Here is a 26,264-nt window from a genome sequence, read left to right as displayed (position 1 = left end):
TTTGAGGTAGGTTCCATCACCCTGGTAACTGATGCACAAAGCCTTGCTTCCTCGTCTTGACCTGTTAAAAGGGCGCTAGCTGTAAAGCCAGAATCCTATATATGACAGGTATATCAGAGAAACACTGTACATAGAACAATGAAGACCTGGCTTAATTACCTTTAGTATGAGGCTACCACGTGCTCTAACCGGGTCACCCTATATAATGACATTAATGGCCATAAATGAAAGATACATGGGTTTCGGAAGAACACTTAACTTGATTTGTTGACAGCGTGTTGATAATGGTACACCTTTGGTTTCCATAACACTACGTCCAAGTAAAATTAACAGGAGCCGTATTTGCTCCCGTGAGCCTCTGGTCTAGTATAAACAATGGCTGCCCTCCCTCACCCTGACACCTAGCTTACATTGTCCAGATGTCAATAAGTGATAGAAGGGTCACATTTACTCTAATTTAATATTGATAATTAAGTTAATTTATATGAGATGTTTTATGATGGTAAAATCCAAAGACTAATGTATTTAAGAATAATTCCCACCATAATAGGTGGTGATTTATAATAGTATGTGGTGATGATATCCCGTTTTCTATAGACGGTAATTCCACTACAAGTTACGTTTTCTATGGGTAACTTGTTGGTAATACAGCAGCAATTATTATCTGTCTGTATGATATATTTATTAAATGGTGTCGGATTTTCCGACATAATTCCCCAGGGGGCTGCTCGCGGGTCGAAGTCCTCTTTAGAACAGACGAACACCGATACTCCTCCTTCGAATTATTAGATTAATTTGATGTTAGTAGTTAGTAATCACACATTTGTGCGTCTGTTCGTACAGGACGGATGTCCCATACTAGAGTTGCAGGGGTTAGAAGTCTAATGCGATTTCATTTCCCTGTTAACTCTTGAAAGGCTAATATTCAAGCCTTATTACATATTATTTAACCCAGAAGACTGAATGTGATCAAGTACTACAGTCAAGTATGATTCAGGGACTGCAGTGAGATCAGTGACATTAGATATAACTTAAAGTTTGTTCAGGTAACTGGTCACTGATATATAAACACTGAGGCCCATGGAATACATCTTGATTAAATAATAAATGTATCAAATCAGTCATCAGATTTATTGGGGTTTAATTTAGTTAATTGATTCAGAAGATTGAATAGCTCATCATTAAAGTAAATTATGGTTCTGAGACTGTAGTGGGTTCAGTGACATTGGTCGCAGTGACTTGTAGCTGTTTTAGGCTTCTGTTCACTGATTTGCCACTGAGGCCTCATGAACTCATCTTCAGCTTTAAATGATGATACTAACATCAACCTCTGTTGGTATAGTCAGCTGTAATCTCCTTAGTATAATGCTACTGGAGAAATATAATCAGCTGACAAATTTAGATTTCTATTGGTATTGTTTATCTGCAGGCATAGGTCTCCTCAGGCTTGATACAGGGCCTGAGAGTAATTTACCTCCTGCAGAGTTTAACATGGTTATACCCTGATATTTAGTAGGGCTACCGATGAATCGATGGCAATAGTCTGTCCCAACAAGGAGACCGAAGTCGGTGAGGTGATCAGACTTAATATTATCTGCCAATTTTATTCCTCTATTTCTCAGGAATTTGGCTGTTGCTCTCAGACCTTGAACTTGTAGGTCTACTGGTATTTTGTCCACCACAATGGCTTGTACTCTACAGACGTACCTGCCTAAACGTACTGATGGTTGTACCACCTGGTAGACTTGAGGTCCTGCATCTGTTACAAACCCTGAGATGTTGAATGACATCTGGGCTACAGGCCTTAATTGTAATTCATCTGCCAGCTTTTTAGTGATATATGTTCTCTGGGACCCTTGGTCAAACAACCCACGGGTATGGACCTTGGCCCTCTTATTCAGGATGGTAATTTGGGCAGTAGGCAAAGTCGTATTACCTTTAGACTTTGCCGAATGGACACTCTTTGTTTGTTGCACCTTGCAGTACTGTACTGTGGTGGGAATGCTATCTTCCACCTTGGGGTTTGGAGACGTTGTTTTGGTGTCTCTGCACAATGCTGCATGGTGCTGACCTTTGTTACACCTATTACAGGTGTGTAATTGGGTATCACAGTCGTTGATGTTATGTTTCCTGAGGCACCTCGTGCAATGTTGCAAATCTTTGAGTCGTTCAACACGGGCGTCACTATCAGGAAAATTAGGGCAGTGGTACATTGAATGTTTCTCATTGCAGAACAATCATGTTCCATAGCTTCCAGTACCCTTTGGTGTCACGTTCTTGGGTGACACAGTAACTATAGGCTTGGAGGGTCCTAAAGCATATACGCCCACACTGCCACTGTTCCACTTTGGTGTTGAATTATATTGTCTAGATTGATTTGGAGTACCTTTGGTACTCTGTGGTTTACTATTATTGGTTTCTAAGGGTTTACTTGGTGGTTTTAATTTGTCATGTGTTCGTAATTCATGAACTACTGACTTTAAACCTTCAGATATTTCATTCATGGATAAGATGCTTTTATTGTAATGAGCACTCATTTGTCTCAATATGTCCCTAGGTATTTTCTCCTGGACAATTATTTTCAAGACCCACTCAGCCCCGTTTGTATCTGCTGTCAGGCTGAGGGCATTGATCAATGATTCTACCTCCAGCTTGAAGACTTGGAGTGAATCAGCTGAAGCCTCCGGTGGGGGTAAATGCAACAGCTCATGAACTAAATGTGATGTTCTTACTTCTGGATCAGCATAATTATCCTTGAGGAGTTTTACTGCCAGATCATAGCCGTCATTAGTTAATCTCAGATGGGATACTACTGTTTTAGCCTCACCTGATAATTAGCCTTGCAAATAAGAGAATTTACTACTCTTTGGTAAAGATTGTTTTGAGTCTACAAGGTCAACGAATTTGTTCCAAAATTCGTCCCAATCTTCCTCATCTTTTCCTGAGAAAGTGGGTAAATTAATTGGAGGGAGTCGAGCTTCTGCTTGACTCGTATTAGATGCAACTGTTGTTGTTGCTGTTGCCTTGTTCTGGGCAATTAATTTGACATAAGGCTGTAACGTGGCCTGAGTGTGATCTTCATAATTCGCTAGATCAACCATAATGTCGTCTATTTCTGTTTCTGATAAATTGGTGTTGGCAAGTTCAGCCACATATGTTGCTATTTGGCATTTGATTTGCTCAAATTTACCTGCAGCTGCTTGATAATAGCTTTCCAGGTCAGCATAATCAACTTGAGATTGTTGTGACAAATCTTCACATTTCTTGATCTGTCTTGTTAAGTGGCCTTTAAGACCTGCAAGGGTTCTTTTCATTCTCCCTGCATTATCCATACTGGCTAGTTGGTGAAGCCTTGTGGGGCTTGTACTTGGGTCGCTCATAATACTGAACAAGTACTGATGGTAGCCTAGGGTAAATTCTGCACTCACTAGGCAATAATCCTACCTCTACTAGAGGTTAGCACTTAAAATTAATACACATTATATATATACAATCATACACACTAATGATTTGAGTGATAAACCAGTGTCACTGGAAGTACCTTTAGGTTAGCTCTTCTATATCACCCTAGGATGGTAGAGACACTAATGAATCACTCAAAGGTGTAATGATCATAAGTAAATTATTATATATACACAACTCAACTCGAGTTGATAAAAATTACACCCAAAATAGGGTCTGCACCATTCATTAATGGTGTTAGGTTGATCAATATAGTACAACTGACTATGGTAATAGGACTAGGATGAACAATAATAGTTCATCTAGTCAATGGTAAATATCCTACCCTGTTGTGGGTTGGCAATTAGTAAATATTATACTGTGATCACTAGTGCAATATATATTAAATAATTCTCTATTTTGGAGAAATAATATACACAATTATTGATAATAGCCTCTTAATTGCCTCTATGAAACTTCTAATATTATCTAGAAGTATTAAATATTATTAGTGACCTCGCGAAATAAACTCCACAAAATTCATAGATAATCTCTCGCGAAATTTAACACCACGAAATCCGTGAACAATATCGCGAAGACACAGTTACTAATTTGGCTGGCTTCAATATTAGCTCTGTCATTTCACGAAATAACACGCCACCAAATATCTGTGGGTGTGCATGAAACCACTGACGAAGCTGAACTCAGTTGAGGGGGGGCTCCTGAGCTCCCACGAGGCAACGCCGCTGTCTTTGACTGGCTGGCCTTTGTTTAAATCACACTGCACTAGTTTATTTAATGAATCCACTGGTTAACTGGTTCATCCGGTACTAAGATGACCAAATGTGGGTTCAAAGGACCGAATATTCCGGTTCTGAAGGTCCAAATAATTCGGTTTCGAAGGACCAAATAATGTGGGAACCGACCTGTGAGATTTATATTTATTTAATTTATATGAATTTATATTTACGTTAATTTATATACTTCAATAGCAATTTGTATAATGATAAGTGGACTGTATTTCTGCAATAATCTCATAATCTCACAAATCGATCCTCTACACATTAGGGGGGGTTTATATTAATTTAATTTATATATATGCAGCCAATCAAACTACAGTAATAGACTACATACATTGAAGAGGTTCCTTATCTTATAGTACAGCTGACCTTAATCCACCAGGTATAACCAGGATGTAGAGACCACATTTTCCCTCTTTGAGGTAGCTTCCATCACCCTGGTAACTAATGCACAAAGCCTTGCTTCCTCGTCTTGACCTGTTAAAAGGGCGCTAGCTGTAAAGCCAGAATCCTATATATGACAGGTATATCAGAGAAACACTGTACATGGAACAATGAAGACCTGGCTTAATTACCTTTAGTATGAGGCTACCACGTGCTCTAACCGGGTCACCCTATATAATGACATTAATGGCCATAAATGAAAGATACATGGGTTTCGGAAGAACACTTAACTTGATTTGTTGACAGCGTGTTGATAATGGTACACCTTTGGTTTCCATAACACTACGTCCAAGTAAAATTAACAGGAGCCGTATTTGCTCCCGTGAGCCTCTGGTCTAGTATAAACAATGGCTGCCCTCCCTCACCCTGACGCCTAGCTTACATTGTCCAGATGTCAATAAGTGATAGAAGGGTCACATTTACTCTACTTTAATATTGATAATTAAGTTAATTTATATGAGATGTTTTATGATGGTAAAGTCCAAAGACTAATGTATTTATGAATAATTCCCACCATAATAGGTGGTGATTTATAATAGTATGTGGTGATGATATCCCGTTTTCTATAGACGGTAATTCCACTACAAGTTACGTTTTCTATGGGTAACTTGTTGGTAATACAGCAGCAATTATTATCTGTCTGTATGATATATTTATTAAATGGTGTCGGATTTTCCGACAATACTTGCTACTCCTGCATCGACGACACCTGCTCCTACACCAATCACCATCTCTGACTGGCTGCGGCCGTGCTGTCTACACCAGCCGACAGTTTTCCCTCGGCACCAACTAAGACTAAGACTTGATAGAGGGAAAAAAATACCTATTGGGCGAGCGGGAAGTAGGGAGAGAAAAAGTGAGGGGAAAGGAAATATAGTAGGAGGAGAAAAAGTGCCAGGGCTTAACCCAGCTGTGTGTCAATTGGTTTAGGCATTCGAGGCAAGTACTCAGGTCGAGTGTTTGAGCGACAACAACAGGTCCGAGGTTCATCACGAAACTCACACATCATCGCAGTGATTGGATCAAAAGCGTCAGGGCTGAAATTTACTGATGGTAAGTGCTGGGTGTTGTGAGTTATAAATCAACGAAATCAGAATTAGGAGGATCATGGACAGTGAAGAAGAGATCATGTTTGTTGCGAGGACGTCCATGAGCGTGTAGGAGAAAGTCAATGTGTTGTTCGTTCATGGTCTGTCAATCTGTTTGTCTAGTAAAGTTTTAAACATGCAGTAGAAACTGCATGTTTCTGTGCAGTGTGTGTAGGAAAGTGTAGGTGTTGATCAGGTGTGAGGCCAAGAACTGTAGTGGAAGGAGATATAGAAATGTTAGTAGGATTTGAAGAAAGTGAATAGAGTTGAAAAAGAAGAGGGCGTGCAGTTCTTTAACAGAAAAAGATGGTGATTTTGGATTTGTTGGAGTTAGTCCACCATCAACATATCATTGGCCGTATTAGCGGACGTGCTCTCTCCACCATCTCTTGTGTTATAATGTCTAGACGTTGTCCATCTCTTGTGTTATAATGTCTAGACATTGTCCATCTCTTGTGTTATAATGTCTAGACATTGTCCATCTCTTGTGTTATAATGTCTAGACATTGTCCATCTCTTGTGTTATAATGTCTAGACATTGTCCATCTCTTGTGTTATAATGTCTAGACGTTGTCCATCTCTTGTGTTATAATGTCTAGACGTTGTCCATCTCTTGTGTTATAATGTCTAGACGTTGTCCATCTCTTGTGTTATAATGTCTAGACGTTGTCCATCTCTTGTGTTATAATGTCTAGACGTTGTCCATCTCTTGTGTTATAATGTCTAGACGTTGTCCATCTCTTGTGTTATAATGTCTAGACGTTGTCCATCTCTTGTGTTATAATGTCTAGACGTTGTCCATCTCGTGTTATAATGTCTAGACGTTGTCCATCTCTTGTGTTATAATGTCTAGACGTTGTCCATCTCTTGTGTTATAATGTCTAGACGTTGTCCATCTCTTGTGTTATAATGTCTTGAGAATAAGTGGCGTGTGGTGTCACTTGGAGATGACTATGACACAAGTGACATAGGTATTTTTGGTGTCATTTGGAGGACAGTCAGGGTGATAAGTTGCTCTTGGTAACACGTGAAAATACAAATTATTGTGTTCTCTGATCACTTATTAGGGGCGTGACAGCTGAGTGGACAGCGCTTCGGATTCGTAGTCCTGAGGTTTCAAGTTCGATCCCCGGTAGAGGCGGAAAGAAATGGGCAAATTTTGTTTCGCTCTAGTGCCCCCTGTTCACCTAGCAGTAAATATGTACCTGGGAGTTAAACAGTCGCTACGGGCTGCTTCCTGGGGATGTGTAACAAAAAGGAGGCCTGGTCGAGGACCGGGCCGCGGGGACGCTAAGCCCCGAAATCATCTCAAGATAAGATGATGACGATTTTCAATTTTTTTTTCACGAAATAACTGAAGAAAATCATCTTGAACGGAATTCCACACTTTGTTTCGTATTGAAAGAGAAGAAAGAATACATAATCATATAAAAAGCTTCCCTGACATGAGCTTTTAAAGATACATTTTGTTTTTAATATGAATAACAATATGTTTAATTATCAAAAACCTTTTATTTGTAGGGCTATTTTGTCCTTGGATGCCTGTGAAGGTTTAATGTGATATGTTAGTTCTTTCCCAGCAAACACACAACGTAACTCCCTATTTTCTGCTTGTTAAACTTGTAATAAAGTCGTTACATCTTGTTATAACGGTTTTATGACGCATTAGAACGTTTTTCAACATGCTATATTGGTAGTTACAACTTATTAGGAGGTGTTAAAACTTGTTCGAACATTGTAACAAAGTCTTAGTTTCGTTGTGTGTTTGGCAGGTTGGGCCTCACTTAAGAGTGTTTGCATATTACTTATATAATAATTATCTGGTGATAATAATAACATTGTTATCATACATTTACTAACTTACTAGTGAATTTACATACTTTACAAGATATTGACTGGTGATTTTATACTGGCATGTAGTGAAGTGTGTGACATGGATCTTGTGTGTGTTAGGCCGCAGTTGTGTTTGTTCTGAATTACTGTAAGGATGTAATGATAAGGATGGTAATGTTCTTCCTTATTACTAAATGATGAAGATGGTAATGTTCTTCCTTATTACTGAATGGTAAGGATGGTAATGTTCTTCCTTATTACTAAATGATGACGATGGTAATGTTCTTCCTTATTACTAAATGATGAGGATGGTAATGTTCTTCCTTATTACTGAATGATTAGGATGGTAATGTTCTTCCTTATTACTGAATGATGAGGATGGTAATGTTCTTCCTTATTACTAAATGATGAGGATGGTAATGTTCTTCCTTATTACTGAATGATTAGGATGGTAATGTTCTTCCTTATTACTGAATGATGAGGATGGTAATGTTCTTCCTTATTACTGAATGAATTTACTCTTATGAAAACCTTCTTTATGATAAGTGTGTCTGTAGCTCTAGACACATACTGAATATATAAGAAGTACATTTGTCCACAGACAAGTGGCTGAAGGCGTGTAGAGTCGCTAAAGACCCGTGCAAGAAAGGCGGCTATTTTGGCGCCAACTGTAAGTGTGTGTGTCCCCCTGGCACCGCCGGACCCCTGTGTCAGACTGTCACTGGCGGATACTATGGTAAGACCACCACGCTAACATCACCTCTCTCACAACACTGTGTACTACGGTAAGACCACCACGCTAACATTACCTCTCTCAAGACACTGTACTACGGTAAGACCACCAAGCTAACATTACCTCTCTCACAACACTGTGTACTATGGTATGACCACCATGCTAACATCACCTCTCTCACAACACTGTGTACTATGGTAAGACTAATACGCTAACATCACCTCTCTCACAACACTGTGTACTATGGTAAGACCACCACGCTAACATTACCTCTCTCACAACACTGTGTACTACGGTATGACCACCACGCTAACATCACCTCTCTCACAACACTGTGTACTACGGTATGACCACCATGCTAACATCACCTCTCTCACAACATTGTGTCATCAATTATCACCTTATCATTCAAGTTACCTTCCATACTTGCTACTCCAGGCAAACATTTAATCACATGTGCACCATGAATGACTTACTACCACCCATTTATCAACTGCTCTTTATTAAAATTGATCACCTAATGAATTAAAGTTAACCAACCAAATATTGTCTTCTGAATGTGACCTACTGACAACGATCGACTAATATTCCACTAGAAATGGCGACGTAGTAAACATGGTCCAGCAGCTGAAGGATATTTCCAACGGACCACACACAGTCGTCCATCTACCAAATACTATTAACCTTTAACAACCAATAACTAACCATCAGTCTACTTCCTGGCAGATGCCCTACGACAACCATGCTCAAGGACGATCACCACACCAGGCGTCATCACCTCTCCCAACTACCCCAATAACTACCCTGCAGGTGAGAGGATTCTGTGTGCATGTCTTACAGGCTATTCATGCCCGTGCCATATCTTGGGTGGCTTAGTCTTCATCAATCATCAATCAATCGACGTTTATGTCATATTATTTAGATTCGGGTTTACGGTCCTCTGTGTATATTTGTCTGTGACAGCCAGGTATGTGGGTAAACATTTCTTTATATATGTTATTGCTAAAGTTTAGATCACTGCTCACTGTACTTCATTCTTTTTCATTTTCCACCAAGCGCTTCTTGGGGTTGCCGACCTTCACTATTTTCAGTTATATTGTTAGCCATTTATTTTCATTTAAATCATGACTGAATTCAAAGTATCAGGCACATCACTGTTGGAGAAGAAATAGCAACTAAGTGGCATTTGTTGTTCGTGGTTTAAGGCTCCGATGGTCCCCAAGTGAATGAAATATTATTCCTCAAGATATGTGGTTAGCAGTATATTTGTTTAGGACATGTACCCCGTAACAATTCTTGCTTAAGTGTCACACACCAGGGAAACCCTAAACTTCCAGTTGGATGCCCTTAGGGTGTCTCTGGGATCTTTCCCTATAGTGGGTGCTTGAGGCTCAGTTGGTAGCACTGAATGAAATGTTATTATCCATCATATGGCGGTTAACAATATATATATATATATATATTATATATATTATATATATATATATATATATATATATATATATATATATATAATATTGTTATATTGTTATATATATATATATATATATATATATATATATATATATATATATATATATATATATATATATATATATATATATATATATATATATATATATATATATATTTATATATATATTTTAAACCTAGAAGGGGTACCACCTCTGGTGCAAGTGTAGGGACCCATAGCCTCGGAGTAGAAAATAAAGAGTACTCAGAGAAGACTTTGTGGATCCTCACTGAACACCTTGATATTTTCTTCTCCTACCACCCCTATTCTTTTGGTATGTGTGTATATTTATCTAACTTTATTTGAAAATGTCATTACACAAAAAAGTTACAATATTGATTACATCCAGGGTACAAGGCTGCTTGTCACAAGTTGAACAGCTCCTCCAGCTCCTCTGATGGCGGGCAGGAACCATGAATGCAGTGAGCATTTCCTCTCTGGATTGCCACACTAAGGCGATGAAAAAGAAAACTGGCAGCTCTAGGGTCTCTAGTTGTTTCGATTAGCTTAGACCCCAACTCCTTCAAAAAGCTAGCAGCACTTTTACCCCAGGCACCAAGTGTCTCTGAGGCAATGGGGACAAAATTGTAGTGGTGCTCAAGGTCTCTGTATTTACGTGACTTGGCCGCTTCCCGGTGATTGGCATCTCCTCCTGCTTGTGTAGCACTGAAGTCAACATAGGTATTGCCTAAAGTTGAAACACAAGTGTATATATATATATATATATATATATATATATATATATATATATATATATATATATATATATATATATATATATATATATATATTAGTATATTTTGGTAGCAGTCTTTCCTGTAGACATATATTATTAAATATGACCGAAAAAGTAAGATTAATAATTCTAACACGAATTTTCTCGATCTTTCGTACATTTCTTTTCACTGTTGGTGGTAATTCAAAAATCAATTCTCCAAAATTCATTTTTTATTTCTAGTCTGACGCGACACTTGAGCGCGTTTCGTAAAACTTATTACATTTTCAAAGACTTTAGTTTACACATACACAACTGAATAGAACTTACACATCTCCGATTTGTTTATATCTACATTTGAGTGAGGTGGATGGGGTGAGGTGGTATTAATAGTGTATTAAATTCATCAACACAAGACAGAACACAAAACAATGGGTATTGAATGGAAGTGATTGTAGAAAGCCTATTGGTCCATATTTCTTGATGCTTCTATATTGGAGCGGAGTCTTGAGGTGGGTAGAATATAGTTGTGCATTAATTGGCTGTTGATTGCTGGTGTTGACTTCTTAATGTGTAGTGCCTCGCAAACGTCAAGCCGCCTGCTATCGCTGTATCTATCGATGATTTCTGTGTTGTTTACTAGGATTTCTCTGGCGATGGTTTGGTTGTGGGAAGAGAATATATGTTCCTTAATGGAGCCCTGTTGTTTATGCATCGTTAAACGCCTAGAAAGAGATGTTGTTGTCTTGTCTATATACTGGTTTTTTTTTTGGAGCTTACAGTCCCCAAGAGGGCATTTGAAGGCATAGACGATGTTGGTCTCTTTTAAAGCGTTCTGCTTTGCGTCTGGAGAGTTTCTCATAAGTAGGCTGGCCATTTTTCTGGTTTTATAGTAAATCGTCAGTTGTATCCTCTGATTTTTGTCTGTAGGGATAACGTTTCTATTAACAATATCTTTCAGGACCCTTTCCTCCGTTTTATGAGCTGTGGAAAAGAAGTTCCTGTAAAATAGTCTAATAGGGGGTATAGGTGTTGTGTTAGTTGTCTCTTCAGAGGTTGCATGGCGTTTCACTTTCCTTCTTATGATGTCTTCGACGAAACCATTGGAGAAGCCGTTGTTGACTAGGACCTGCCTTACCCTATAGAGTTCTTCGTCGATTTGCTTCCATTCTGAGCTGTGGCTGAAAGCTCGGTCGACATATGCGTTAACAACACTCCTCTTGTACCTGTCTGGGCAGTTGCTGTTGGCATTTAGGCACATTTCTATGTTCGTTTCCTTAGTGTGGATTGCAGTGTGGAAACCTCCGCTCTTTTCCATGACTGTTACATCTAGAAAGGGCAGCTTCCCATTCTTTTCCATCTCGTAAGTGAAACGCAGCACGGAACTCCGCTCAAATGCCTCCTTCAGCTCCTGCAGATGTCTGACATCAGGTACCTGTGTAAAAATGTCGTCAACATACCTGCAGTATATGGCTGGTTTCAAGTTCATGTCGACTAAGACTTTTTGCTCGATGGTACCCATGTAGAAGTTTGCAAACAGGACACCTAGGGGAGAACCCATGGCGACCCCATCTACTTGCTTATACATGTGCCCATCCGGGCTCAAGAAGGGTGCCTCTTTAGTACAAGCTTGGAGTAGTTTCCTTAGAATATTTTCTGGTATGTCAAGAGGAGTACAGGCTGGATCACGATACACTCTGTCGGCTATCATCCCGATTGTCTCGTCCACAGGTACGTTGGTAAACAGCGATTCTACGTCCAACGAGGCTCTTATCCCTGTGGCCCGTGTGCCCCGCAGTAAGTCAACAAATTCCTTTGGAGACTTCAGGCTGAAGGCGCAAGGGACATAAGGAGTCAGCAGGCCGTTGAGTCGCTTCGCCAGTCTGTACGTGGGTGTGGGTATCCGGCTAATGATTGGCCGAAGTGGGTTTCCAGGCTTGTGTGTCTTGACATTTCCATACGCATATCCAGGTTTATATTCCCCAATAATCTTTGGCAGGTGGAGTCCAGATTTCTTGGCGTTCACAGTTTCGGTCAGTTTGTTGACCTTTGCTCTCAATTCGGCTGTAGTGTCCTTCGTTACCATTTGGAATTTTGTTTGGTCAGAGAGTATGAGGTTCATTTTCGCCAGATATTCGTCTTTTTTAAGAATGACGTATATTGGCGACTTGTTACCTCTCCTGACAACTATCTCCTTGTTCTCATGAAGGCTTTTATCTGCCGCTTTGAGCTCGGGGGACAGTATGGTGCTTCTGTAATTGCCTCGATTCTTTCCTCCTTCCGCAATAAGTTCTGCTTGTAAGGTATCTTTGGTAGTGACCTTCTTTTGTATCTCGAGGTCGAATATGTCGTCCAACAGAATTTCCAACTCCACTTTCCGGGCCATCTAACTCGGCCTGGACATAACGTGACAGTTTATACCCAGATTTAGGAGAGTGACTTGGTCCTCAGTGAGGTTGATTCCTGCAAGGTTCAGGAAGCCATCTCTTGGTCGTGGAATTGCCATAAGTCCTCCACATAACGTTGTTAGTTTCTTGATAATCCTTGTTTCAGTGCTGAGGTGATGTTGGTCTGTGAGGATGTCGAGGTGTTGTTCAATGCGGGTACGGATACTTTCGTCGATGTTGCTATTTCTCCATTCGTTTGTAGCATGAAGTAGTTGCGTTTTGTTGTCTTTGATTTCATTTTCTGCCTTGTATATCTGATCACGAATCAGATCCTGGCGATATTTTATCGTGAAGGCTTGATTCCTTGCTGCTTGGTCATGCGTTTTAATATTAGTATATTTTGGTAGCAGTCTTTCCTGTAGACATATATTAGTAAATATGACCGAAAAAGTAAGATTAATAATTCTAACACGAATTTTCTCGATCTTTCGTACATTTCTTTTCACTGTTGGTGGTAATTCAAAAATCAATTCTCCAAAATTCATTTTTTATTTCTAGTCTGACGCGACACTTGAGCGCGTTTCGTAAAACTTATTACATTTTCAAAGACTTTAGTTTACACATACACAACTGAATAGAACTTACACATCTCCGATTTGTTTATATCTACATTTGAGTGAGGAGGATGGGGTGAGGTGGTATTAATAGGGTATTAAATTCATCAACACAAGACAGAACACGAAACAATGGGTATTGAATGGTAGTGATTGTAGAAAGCCTATTGGTCCATATTTCTTGATGCTTCTATATTGAAGCATCAAGAAATAACTGAAACAAGGATTATCAAGAAACTAACAACGTTATATGGAGGACCTATGGCAATTCCACGACCAAGAGATGGCTTCCTGAACCTTGCAGGAATCAACCTCACTGAGGACCAAGTCACTCTCCTAAATCTGGGTATAAACTGTCACGTTATGTCCAGACCGAGTGAGATGGCCCGGAAAGTGGAGTTGGAAATTCTGTTGGACGACATATTCGACCTCGAGACACAAAAGAAGGTCACTACCAAAGATACCTTACAAGCAGAACTTATTGCGGAAGGAGGAAAGAATCGAGGTAATTACAGAAGCACCATACTATCCCCCGAGCTCAAAGCGGCAGCTAAAAGCCTTCGTGAGAACAAGGAGATAGTTGTCAGGAGAGGTGACAAGTCGCCAATATACATCATTCTTAAAAAAGACGAATATCTGGCGAAAATGAACCTCATACTCTCTGACCAAACTAAATTCCAAAGGGTAACGAAGGACACTACAACCGAATTGAAAGCAAAGGTCAACAAACTGATCGAAACTGTGAACGCCAAGAAATTTGGACTCCACCTGCCAAAGATTATTGGGGAATATAAACCTGGATATGCGTATGGAAATGTCAAGACACACAAGCCTGGAAACCCACTTCGGCCAATCATTAGCCAGATACCCACACCCATGTACAGACTGGCGAAGCGACTCAACAGCCTGCTGACTCCTTATGTCCCTTGCGCCTTCAGCCTGAAGTCTCCAAAGGAATTTGTTGACTTACTGCGGGGCACACGGGCCACAGGGATAAGAGCCTCGTTGGACGTAGAATCGCTGTTTACCAACGTACCTGTGGACGAGACAATCGGGATGATAGCCAACAGAGTGTATCGTGATCCAGCCTGTACTCCTCTTGACATACCAGAAAATATTCAAAGGAAACTACTCCAAGCTTGTACTAAAGAGGCACCTTTCTTGAGCCCGGATGGGCACATGTATAAGCAAGTAGATGGGGTCGCCATGGGTTCTCCCCTAGGTGTCCTGTTTGCAAACTTCTACATGGGTACTATCGAGCAAAAAGTCTTAGTCGACATGAACTTGAAACCAGCCATATACTGCAAGTATGTTGACGACATTTTTACACAGGTACCTGATGTCAGACATCTGCAGGAGCTGAAGGAGGCATTTGAGCAGAGTTCCGTGCTGCGTTTCACTTACGAGATGGAAAAGGATGGGAAGCTGCCCTTTCTAGGTGTAACAGTCATGGAAAAGAGCGGAGGTTTCCACACTGCAGTCTACACTAAGGAAACGAACATAGGAATGTGCCTAAATGCCAACAGCGACTGCCCAGACAGGTACAAGAGGAGTGTTGTTAACGCATATGTCGACCGTGCTCTCAGCCACAGCTCAGAATGGAAGCAAGTCGACGAAGAACTCTGTAGGGTAAGGCAGGTCCTAGTCAACAACGGCTTCTCCAATGGTTTCGTCGAAGACATCATAAGAAGGAAAGTGAAACGCCATGCAACCTCTGAAGAAACAACTAACACAACACCTATACCCCCTATTGACTATTTTACAGGGACTTCTTTTCCACAGCTCATAAAACGGAGGAAAGGGTCCTGAAAGATATTGTTAATAGAAACGTTATCCCTACAGACAAAAATCAGAGGATACAACTGACGATTTACTATAAAACCAGAAAAACGGCCAGCCTACTCATGAGAAACTCTCCAGACGCAAAGCAGAACGCTTTAAAAGAGACCAACGTCTTCTATACCTTCAAATGCCCTCTTGGGGACTGTAAGCTCCAAAAAAACCAGTATATAGGCAAGACAACAACATCTCTTTCTAGGCGTTTAACGATGCATAAACAACAGGGCTCCATTAAGGAACATATAATCTCTTCCCACAACCAAACCATCGCCAGAGAAATCCTAGTAAACAACACAGAAATTGATAGATACAGCGATAGCAGGCGGCTTGACGTTTGCGAGGCACTACACATTAAGAAGTCAACACCAGCAATCAACAGCCAATTAATGCACAACTATATTCTACCCACCTCAAGACTCCGCTCCAATATAGAAGCATCAAGAAATATGGACCAATAGACTTTCTACAATCACTTCCATTCAATACCCATTGTTTCGTGTTCTGTCTTGTGTTGATGAATTTAATACCCTATTAATACCATCTCATCTCATCCACCTCACTCAAATGTAGATATAAACAAATCGGAGATGTGTAAGTTCTATTCAGTTGTGTATGTGTAAACTAAAGTCTTTGAAAATGTAATAAGTTTTATGAAACGCGCTCAAGTGTCGTGTCAGACTAGAAATAAAAAATGAATTTTGTAGAATTGATTTTTGAATTACACCAACAGTGAAAAGAAATGTACGAAAGATCGAGAAAATTCGTGTTAGAATTATTAATCTTACTTTTTTCGGTCATATTTAATATATATACTATATATATATATATATATATAATATATATATATAATATATATATATATATATATATATATATATTATATATATATATATATATATTATACATATACATATATCCAACTTAAAGCTGTAGCAGCTCCTCATGCAGGTGACTTCCTATTAGCAACCCCAATGTCAGCAACTGGCACACGTCTCACACTGCTGGCCCTCCGAATTGCCGTGGCTCTCCGCCTCACTGCCCCAATCCACACCGAATACAGGTGTATTTGTCGCGATTCAGTGGCCGACAGGTACGGACGGCATGGCCTTCACTGCCAAAGGACAGGAGGATGGCATGCAAGACACAGCGAGGTTAACGACATTATTAAGAGAAGCCTTACTACAGCTGGTTGTCCAACAGAGAGAGAGCTCCGTTACCTAATGTCCCGCAACTCTGATGAGCCTGTCGGTCGCCCAGACAAATTTCATGGTGAACCCCTGGAAGCATGGTAGACAGTTGGTGTGGGACTTTCAACTTTAACCAACACCTATGTTGACTTCAGTGCTACACAAGCAGGAGGTGCTGCTAATCACCGAGAAGCAGCAAAGTTACGTAAATACAGAGACCTTGAGCACCACTACAATTTTGTCCCCATTGCCTCAGAGACACTTGGTGCCTGGGTTAAAGTGCTGCTAGTTTCTTGAAGGAGTTGAGGTCCAAGCTAATTGAAACAACTAGAGACCCTAGAGCTGCCAGTTTTTCTCTTTCAGTGCCTTAGTGTGGCGATAAAGAGAGGAAATGCTCACTGCATCCATGGTTCCTGCCCGCCATCTGAGGAGCTGGAGGAACTCTACAATTTGTGATAAGTAGCCGTGTCCCCTGCATGTAACCAATGTTGTAGCCCTTTCTGTGTAATGAAATTTCAAATAAAGTTAGATATATACACACATACCAAAAGAATAGGGGTGGTAGGAGAAGAATATATTAAAGTGTTCAGTGAGGATCCACAAGGTCTTCTCTGAGTACTCTTTATTTTCTTCTCATCCTCCCAACCAATTCAATTTATCAATGAAATCAGAAACATTGGAATGGAATCGTAACTTATTTAGTATAACGTGTGTTGCTCTTATGTGTAACAGATGGTGCTGTTTAAAAAAAATGTTTTTAACAGTCACAGGTGTGGCATCTATACTTATACTCACGAAATGAATGGTATGGTAAACAACACAGCTCAATTCCAACGCAATGCCACACAAAATAATTAAATCAAAATGAAAATAAATCGAAATCTATGAAAATTCAATTCATCAGGGCAATCAGAAACACTGAAATGGAAGCGTAACATATTTAGTATAGCATGTGTTGCTCTTACGTGCAACAGATGGCGCTGTTTCTTAAAAAAAGAATGTTTTTACTTGTCACTGGTGTGGAATCTCTACATATACTTACAAAATAAACGGTATGGTAAACAACACAGCTCAATTCCAATGCAATGTCATACAAAATAAATAAATCAAAATGAAAATAAATCAAAATCTATGAAAATTCAATTCATCGATGCAATCGGAAACATTGAAATGGAATCATAACATATATAGAATAGCGTGTGTTGCTACTGCGTTCAATAGATGGCACTGTTTTTTCAAAAGAAGTGTATTTTTTCCCCATCACATACGTGACATCTATATAGTATGTATATAAAACCTGCTCGGATGCGAATGGAACGTTGTGTGAAAATTTCAAAGCAATTGGTAAAGAATTTTCAGAGATTAGTGATTTTGAACAAACGAATATTTACATTTTTATTTACATATTAGCAATATAATATATATATATATATATATATATATATATATATATATATATATATATATATATATGTCGTACCTAGTAGCCAGAACGCACCTCTCAGCCTACTATGCAAGGCCCGATTTGCCTAATAAGCCAAGTTTTCATGAATTAATTGTTTTTCGACTACCTAACCTACCAAACCTAACCTAACCTAACTTTTTAGGCTACCTAACCTAACCTAACCTATAAAGATAGGTTAGGTTAGGTTAGGTAGGGTTGGTTAGGTTCGGTCATATATCTACGTTAATTTTAACTCGAATAAAAAAAAATGACCTCATACATAATGAAATGGGTAGCTTTATCATTTCATAAGAAAAAAATTAGAGAAAATATATTTTTTCAGGGAAAACTTGGCTTATTAGGCAAATCGGGCCTTGCATAGTAGGCTGAGAAGTGCATTCTGGCTACTAGGTACGACATATATATATATATATATATATATATATATATATATATATATATATATATATATATATATATATATATGTTTCATTGAATATGACCGCATATTCTGTATTTATTATTTTCTGGTTTAGGGCTTCTATCCCTCTAACTATTTTCTTAGCATCAGGGCTTAATTGGAATAGGAGTTCTCCAAAACTCATTTTCGTACTTTTAAGGTGAAGAAAAGAAGTGATTTACTATAGAGTGTATTACACTTATTTGTATAATTTGCACGACGTTTCGAACCTCCATGGTTCATTCTCAAGTGAACAGATCTTACAATACTAGTTGATTTTATACCCGCATTAGGTCAGGTGATAATACAATGAAGGTGAAAAACATGGGGGGAAACATAAGGGATAAACATAGGGGCTGCAGAAGGCTTATTGGCCCATACGAGGCATCTCCTATCTAAACACAAAGATTAATCCAGTGTAATTGGCCTGTTGTGTTGGACATTGTCTTGTGTCCAACACAACAGGCCAATTACACTGGATTAATCTTTGTGTTTAGATAGGAGATGCCTCGTATGGGCCAATAAGCCTTCTGCAGCCCCTATGTTTATCCCTTATGTTTCCCCCCATGTTTTTCACCTTCATTGTATTATCACCTGACCTAATGCGGGTATAAAATCAACTAGTATTGTAAGATCTGTTCACTTGAGAATGAACCATGGAGGTTCGAAACGTCGTGCAAATTATACAAATAAGTGTAATACACTCTATAGTAAATCACTTCTTTTCTTCACCTTAAAAGTACGAAAATGAGTTTTGGAGAACTCCTATTCCAATTAAGCCCTGATGCTAAGAAAATAGTTAGAGGGATAGAAGCCCTAAACCAGAAAATAATAAATACAGAATATGCGGTCATATTCAATGAAACATGTTTGAAAGAAAACCTGCTGCCAGTATACACCAATATATATATATATATATATATATATATATATATATATATAAAATCGCAAGACATGAAGAAGTCAACGACATCATCAAGAGGAGCCTCGCCACAGCCCGCTGCCCGGCACGAAGAGAACCACACTTATCCAGACCTAACGACCCTCAGAAGCGCCCTGATGGGGTCACCTTGCTACCTTGGAAGGATGGTAAGCAAGTGGTATGGGACTACACGTGCGCTGCCACACTGGCCAGTACCTACCTCCACTACAGCACACGTGAAAGCGGTGGTGCTGCTTCTTTCAGGGAATCGCAGAAAATTATTAAATACAGAGGTCTAGCAATTCTAGATTAGCAATTCTAATTCTAGAATTGCAATTAGCGGCAATTCTAGCCGCACGAGATTGAGCAATAATAAGGGGTCATGGCTAGGGTTCGAGTCTCCTGGTGGGAAAGTGTTCTAAAGTTGTATACTTAACTCTCGTGTTTAGGAGAGTTGTGCCTTAAGCAGAGACACTGTGTCTTCCCATATTAACAGGGACTTGATGAAATTAACGTATAAATGACCCCTCACTTGCTCTGGTGGGGTCTGAGCGGGTGGTGGAGCGGGTTAAGGCGTACCTGTTATGCCAGTTGCTGGAAGGCTTCTGTGCTGGCTAGGGTTCGAGTCTCCTGGTGGGAAAGTGTTCTAAAGTTGTATACTTAACTCTCGTGTTTAGGAGAGTTGTGCCTTAAGCAGGGACTCTGTGTCTTCCCATATTAACAGGGACTTGATGAAATTAACGTATAAATGACCCCTCACTTGCTCTGGTGGGGTCTGAGCGGGTGGTGGAGCGGGTTAAGGCGTACCTGTTATGCCAGTTGCTGGAAGGCTTCTGTGCTGGCTAGGGTTCGAGTCTCCTGGTGGGAAAGTGTTCTAAAGTTGTATACTTAACTCTCATGTTTAGGAGAGTTGTGCCTTAAGCAGAGACACTGTGTCTTCCCATATTAACAGGGACTTGATGAAATTAACGTATAAATGACCCCTCACTTGCTCTGGTGGGGTCTGAGCGGGTGGTGGAGCGGGTTAAGGCGTACCTGTTATGCCAGTTGCTGGAAGGCTTCTGTGCTGGCTAGGGTTCGAGTCTCCTGGTGGGAAAGTGTTCTAAAGTTGTATACTTAACTCTCGTGTTTAGGAGAGTTGTGCCTTAAGCAGAGACACTGTGTCTTCCCATATTAACAGGGACTTGATGAAATTAACGTATAAATGACCCCTCACTTGCTCTGGTGGGGTCTGAGCGGGTGGTGGAGCGGGTTAGGGCGTACCTGTTATGCCAGTTGCTGGAAGGCTTCTGTGCTGGCTAGGGTTCGAGTCTCCTGGTGGGAAAGTGTTCTAAAGTTGTATACTTAACTCTCGTGTTTAAGAGAGTTGTGCCTTAAGCAGAGACACTGTGTCTTCCCATATTAACAGGGACTTGATGAAATTAACGTATAAATGACCCCTCACTTGCTCTGGTGGGGTCTGAGCGGGTTAAGGCGTACCTGCTATGCCAGTTGCTGGAAGGCTTCTGTGCTGGCTAGGGTTCGAGTCTCCTGGTGGGAAAGTGTTCTAAAGTTGTATACTTAACTCTCGTGTTTAGGAGAGTTGTGCCTTAAGCAGAGACACTGTGTCTTCCCATATTAACAGGGACTTGATGAAATTAACGAATAAATGACCCCTCACTTGCTCTGGTGGGGTCTGAGCGGGTGGTGGAGCGGGTTAAGGCGTACCTGTTATGCCAGTTGCTGGAAGGCTTCTGTGCTGGCTAGGGTTCGAGTCTCCTGGTGGGAAAGTGTTCTAAAGTTGTATACTTAACTCTCGTGTTTAGGAGAGTTGTGCCTTAAGCAGAGACACTGTGTCTTCCCATATTAACAGGACTTGATGAAATTAACGTATAAATGACCCCTCACTTGCTCTGGTGGGGTCTGAGCGGGTGGTGGAGCGGGTTAAGGCGTACCTGTTATGCCAGTTGCTGGAAGGCTTCTGTGCTGGCTAGGGTTCGAGTCTCCTGGTGGGAAAGTGTTCTAAAGTTGTATACTTAACTCTCGTGTTTAGGAGAGTTGTGCCTTAAGCAGAGACACTGTGTCTTCCCATATTAACAGGGACTTGATGAAATTAACGTATAAATGACCCCTCACTTGCTCTGGTGGGGTCTGAGCGGGTGGTGGAGCGGGTTAAGACGTACCTGTTATGCCAGTTGCTGGAAGGCTTCTGTGCTGGCTAGGGTTCGAGTCTCCTGGTGGGAAAGTGTTCTAAAGTTGTATACTTAACTCTCGTGTTTAGGAGAGTTGTGCCTTAAGCAGAGACACAGTGTCTTCCCATATTAACAGGGACTTGATGAAATTAACGTATAAATGACCCCTCACTTGCTCTGGTGGGGTCTGAGCGGGTGGTGGAGCGGGTTAAGGCGTACCTGTTATGCCAGTTGCTGGAAGGCTTCTGTGCTGGCTAGGGTTCGAGTCTCCTGGTGGGAAAGTGTTCTAAAGTTGTATACTTAACTCTCGTGTTTAGGAGAGTTGTGCCTTAAGCAGAGACACTGTGTCTTCCCATATTAACAGGGACTTGATGAAATTAACGTATAAATGACCCCTCACTTGCTCTGGTGGGGTCTGAGCGGGTGGTGGAGCGGGTTAAGGCGTACCTGTTATGCCAGTTGCTGGAAAGCTTCTGTGCTGGCTAGGGTTCGAGTCTCCTGGTGGGAAAGTGTTCTAAAGTTGTATACTTAACTCTCGTGTTTAGGAGAGTTGTGCCTTAAGCAGAGACACTGTGTCTTCCCATATTAATAGGGACTTGATGAAATTAACGTATAAATGACCCCTCACTTGCTCTGGTGGGGTCTGAGCGGGTGGTGGAGCGGGTTAAGGCGTACCTGTTATGCCAGTTGCTGGAAGGCTTCTGTGCTGGCTAGGGTTCGAGTCTCCTGGTGGGAAAGTGTTCTAAAGTTGTATACTTAACTCTCGTGTTTAGGAGAGTTGTGCCTTAAGCAGAGACACTGTGTCTTCCCATATTAACAGGGACTTGATGAAATTAACGTATAAATGACCCCTCACTTGCTCTGGTGGGGTCTGAGCGGGTGGTGGAGCGGGTTAAGGCGAACCTGTTATGCCAGTTGCTGGCTAGGGTTCGAGTCTCCTGGTGGGAAAGTGTTCTAAAGTTGTATACTTAACTCTCGTGTTTAGGAGAGTTGTGCCTTAAGCAGAGACACTGTGTCTTCCCATATTAACAGGGACTTGATGAAATTAACGTATAAATGACCCCTCACTTGCTCTGGTGGGGTCTGAGCGGGTGGTGGAGCGGGTTAGGGCGTACCTGTTATGCCAGTTGCTGGAAGGCTTCTGTGCTGGCTAGGGTTCGAGTCTCCTGGTGGGAAAGTGTTCTAAAGTTGTATACTTAACTCTCGTGTTTAAGAGAGTTGTGCCTTAAGCAGAGACACTGTGTCTTCCCATATTAACAGGGACTTGATGAAATTAACGTATAAATGACCCCTCACTTGCTCTGGTGGGGTCTGAGCGGGTTAAGGCGTACCTGCTATGCCAGTTGCTGGAAGGCTTCTGTGCTGGCTAGGGTTCGAGTCTCCTGGTGGGAAAGTGTTCTAAAGTTGTATACTTAACTCTCGTGTTTAGGAGAGTTGTGCCTTAAGCAGAGACACTGTGTCTTCCCATATTAACAGGGACTTGATGAAATTAACGAATAAATGACCCCTCACTTGCTCTGGTGGGGTCTGAGCGGGTGGTGGAGCGGGTTAAGGCGTACCTGTTATGCCAGTTGCTGGAAGGCTTCTGTGCTGGCTAGGGTTCGAGTCTCCTGGTGGGAAAGTGTTCTAAAGTTGTATACTTAACTCTCGTGTTTAGGAGAGTTGTGCCTTAAGCAGAGACACTGTGTCTTCCCATATTAACAGGGACTTGATGAAATTAACGTATAAATGACCCCTCACTTGCTCTGGTGGGGTCTGAGCGGGTGGTGGAGCGGGTTAAGGCGTACCTGTTATGCCAGTTGCTGGAAGGCTTCTGTGCTGGCTAGGGTTCGAGTCTCCTGGTGGGAAAGTGTTCTAAAGTTGTATACTTAACACTCGTGTTTAGGAGAGTTGTGCCTTAAGCAGAGACACTGTGTCTTCCCATATTAACAGGGACTTGATGAAATTAACGTATAAATGACCCCTCACTTGCTCTGGTGGGGTCTGAGCGGGTGGTGGAGCGGGTTAAGGCGTACCTGTTATGCCAGTTGCTGGAAGGCTTCTGTGCTGGCTAGGGTTCGAGTCTCCTGGTGGGAAAGTGTTCTAAAGTTGTATACTTAACTCTCGTGTTTAGGAGAGTTGTGCTTTAAGCAGGGACTCTGTGTCTTCCCATATTAACAGGGACTTGATGAAATTAACGTATAAATGACCCCTCACTTGCTCTGGTGGGGTCTGAGCGGGTGGTGGAGCGGGCTAAGGCGTACCTGTTATGCCAGTTGCTGGAAGGCTTCTGTGCTGGCTAGGGTTCGAGTCTCCTGGTGGGAAAGTGTTCTAAAGTTGTATACTTAACTCTCATGTTTAGGAGAGTTGTGCCTTAAGCAGAGACACTGTGTCTTCCCATATTAACAGGGACTTGATGAAATTAACGTATAAATGACCCCTCACTTGCTCTGGTGGGGTCTGAGCAGGTGGTGGAGCGGGTTAAGGCGTACCTGTTATGCCAGTTGCTGGAAGGCTTCTGTGCTGGCTAGGGTTCGAGTCTCCTGGTGGGAAAGTGTTCTAAAGTTGTATACTTAACTCTCGTGTTTAGGAGAGTTGTGCCTTAAGCAGAGACACTGTGTCTTCCCATATTAACAGGGACTTGATGAAATTAACGTATAAATGACCCCTCACTTGCTCTGGTGGGGTCTGAGCGGGTGGTGGAGCGGGTTAAGGCGTACCTGTTATGCCAGTTGCTGGAAGGCTTCTGTGCTGGCTAGGGTTCGAGTCTCCTGGTGGGAAAGTGTTCTAAAGTTGTATACTTAACTCTCGTGTTTAGGAGAGTTGTGCCTTAAGCAGAGACACTGTGTCTTCCCATATTAACAGGGACTTGATGAAATTAACGTATAAATGACCCCTCACTTGCTCTGGTGGGGTCTGAGCGGGTGGTGGAGCGGGTTAAGGCGTACCTGTTATGCCAGTTGCTGGAAGGCTTCTGTGCTGGCTAGGGTTCGAGTCTCCTGGTGGGAAAGTGTTCTAAAGTTGTATACTTAACTCTCGTGTTTAGGAGAGTTGTGCCTTAAGCAGAGACACTGTGTCTTCCCATATTAACAGGGACTTGATGAAATTAACGTATAAATGACCCCTCACTTGCTCTGGTGGGGTCTGAGCGGGTGGTGGAGCGGGTTAAGGCGTACCTGTTATGCCAGTTGCTGGAAGGCTTCTGTGCTGGCTAGGGTTCGAGTCTCCTGGTGGGAAAGTGTTCAAAAGTTGTATACTTAACTCTCGTGTTTAGGAGAGTTGTGCCTTAAGCAGGGACTCTGTGTCTTCCCATATTAACAGGGACTTGATGAAATTAACGTATAAATGACCCCTCACTTGCTCTGGTGGGGTCTGAGCGGGTGGTGGAGCGGGTTAAGGCGTACCTGTTATGCCAGTTGCTGGAAGGCTTCTGTGCTGGCTAGGGTTCGAGTCTCCTGGTGGGAAAGTGTTCTAAAGTTGTATACTTAACTCTCATGTTTAGGAGAGTTGTGCCTTAAGCAGAGACACTGTGTCTTCCCATATTAACAGGGACTTGATGAAATTAACGTATAAATGACCCCTCACTTGCTCTGGTGGGGTCTGAGCGGGTGGTGGAGCGGGTTAAGGCGTACCTGTTATGCCAGTTGCTGGAAGGCTTCTGTGCTGGCTAGGGTTCGAGTCTCCTGGTGGGAAAGTGTTCTAAAGTTGTATACTTAACTCTCGTGTTTAGGAGAGTTGTGCCTTAAGCAGAGACACTGTGTCTTCCCATATTAACAGGGACTTGATGAAATTAACGTATAAATGACCCCTCACTTGCTCTGGTGGGGTCTGAGCGGGTGGTGGAGCGGGTTAGGGCGTACCTGTTATGCCAGTTGCTGGAAGGCTTCTGTGCTGGCTAGGGTTCGAGTCTCCTGGTGGGAAAGTGTTCTAAAGTTGTATACTTAACTCTCGTGTTTAAGAGAGTTGTGCCTTAAGCAGAGACACTGTGTCTTCCCATATTAACAGGGACTTGATGAAATTAACGTATAAATGACCCCTCACTTGCTCTGGTGGGGTCTGAGCGGGTTAAGGCGTACCTGCTATGCCAGTTGCTGGAAGGCTTCTGTGCTGGCTAGGGTTCGAGTCTCCTGGTGGGAAAGTGTTCTAAAGTTGTATACTTAACTCTCGTGTTTAGGAGAGTTGTGCCTTAAGCAGAGACACTGTGTCTTCCCATATTAACAGGGACTTGATGAAATTAACGAATAAATGACCCCTCACTTGCTCTGGTGGGGTCTGAGCGGGTGGTGGAGCGGGTTAAGGCGTACCTGTTATGCCAGTTGCTGGAAGGCTTCTGTGCTGGCTAGGGTTCGAGTCTCCTGGTGGGAAAGTGTTCTAAAGTTGTATACTTAACTCTCGTGTTTAGGAGAGTTGTGCCTTAAGCAGAGACACTGTGTCTTCCCATATTAACAGGGACTTGATGAAATTAACGTATAAATGACCCCTCACTTGCTCTGGTGGGGTCTGAGCGGGTGGTGGAGCGGGTTAAGGCGTACCTGTTATGCCAGTTGCTGGAAGGATTCTGTGCTGGCTAGGGTTCGAGTCTCCTGGTGGGAAAGTGTTCTAAAGTTGTATACTTAACACTCGTGTTTAGGAGAGTTGTGCCTTAAGCAGAGACACTGTGTCTTCCCATATTAACAGGGACTTGATGAAATTAA

The 26,264-nt window shown here is 41.6% G+C and overlaps 1 protein-coding gene and 1 long non-coding RNA gene across 2 annotated transcripts in view; both read left to right on the top strand.

The window, feature by feature from the left end:
* LOC138364781 (blastula protease 10-like) overlaps positions 1 to 7,329 on the top strand; it is a 141,032-nt gene extending 133,703 nt beyond the window's left edge. Inside the window, exons 9-10 of the mRNA XM_069324754.1 lie at positions 5,616 to 5,738; positions 7,295 to 7,329. Coding sequence (XP_069180855.1) covers positions 5,616 to 5,738; positions 7,295 to 7,329 — 158 coding nt within the window. The remainder of the gene's footprint in view (positions 1 to 5,615; positions 5,739 to 7,294) is intronic.
* An 883-nt stretch (positions 7,330 to 8,212) lies between these two features.
* The window catches only part of LOC138364600 (uncharacterized), a 39,341-nt gene continuing 21,289 nt past the window's right edge, over positions 8,213 to 26,264 (top strand). Inside the window, exons 1-2 of the long non-coding RNA XR_011228463.1 lie at positions 8,213 to 8,342; positions 9,066 to 9,149. This is a non-coding gene — a long non-coding RNA (uncharacterized lncRNA). The remainder of the gene's footprint in view (positions 8,343 to 9,065; positions 9,150 to 26,264) is intronic.

The sequence above is a fragment of the Procambarus clarkii genome, chromosome 14, assembly GCF_040958095.1.
Source record: "Procambarus clarkii isolate CNS0578487 chromosome 14, FALCON_Pclarkii_2.0, whole genome shotgun sequence".
Lineage (NCBI taxonomy): Eukaryota > Metazoa > Arthropoda > Malacostraca > Decapoda > Cambaridae > Procambarus > Procambarus clarkii.
The sequence above is the reverse complement of the archived record's forward strand: the minus strand, read 5'-3'. Positions and strand labels throughout refer to the sequence as shown.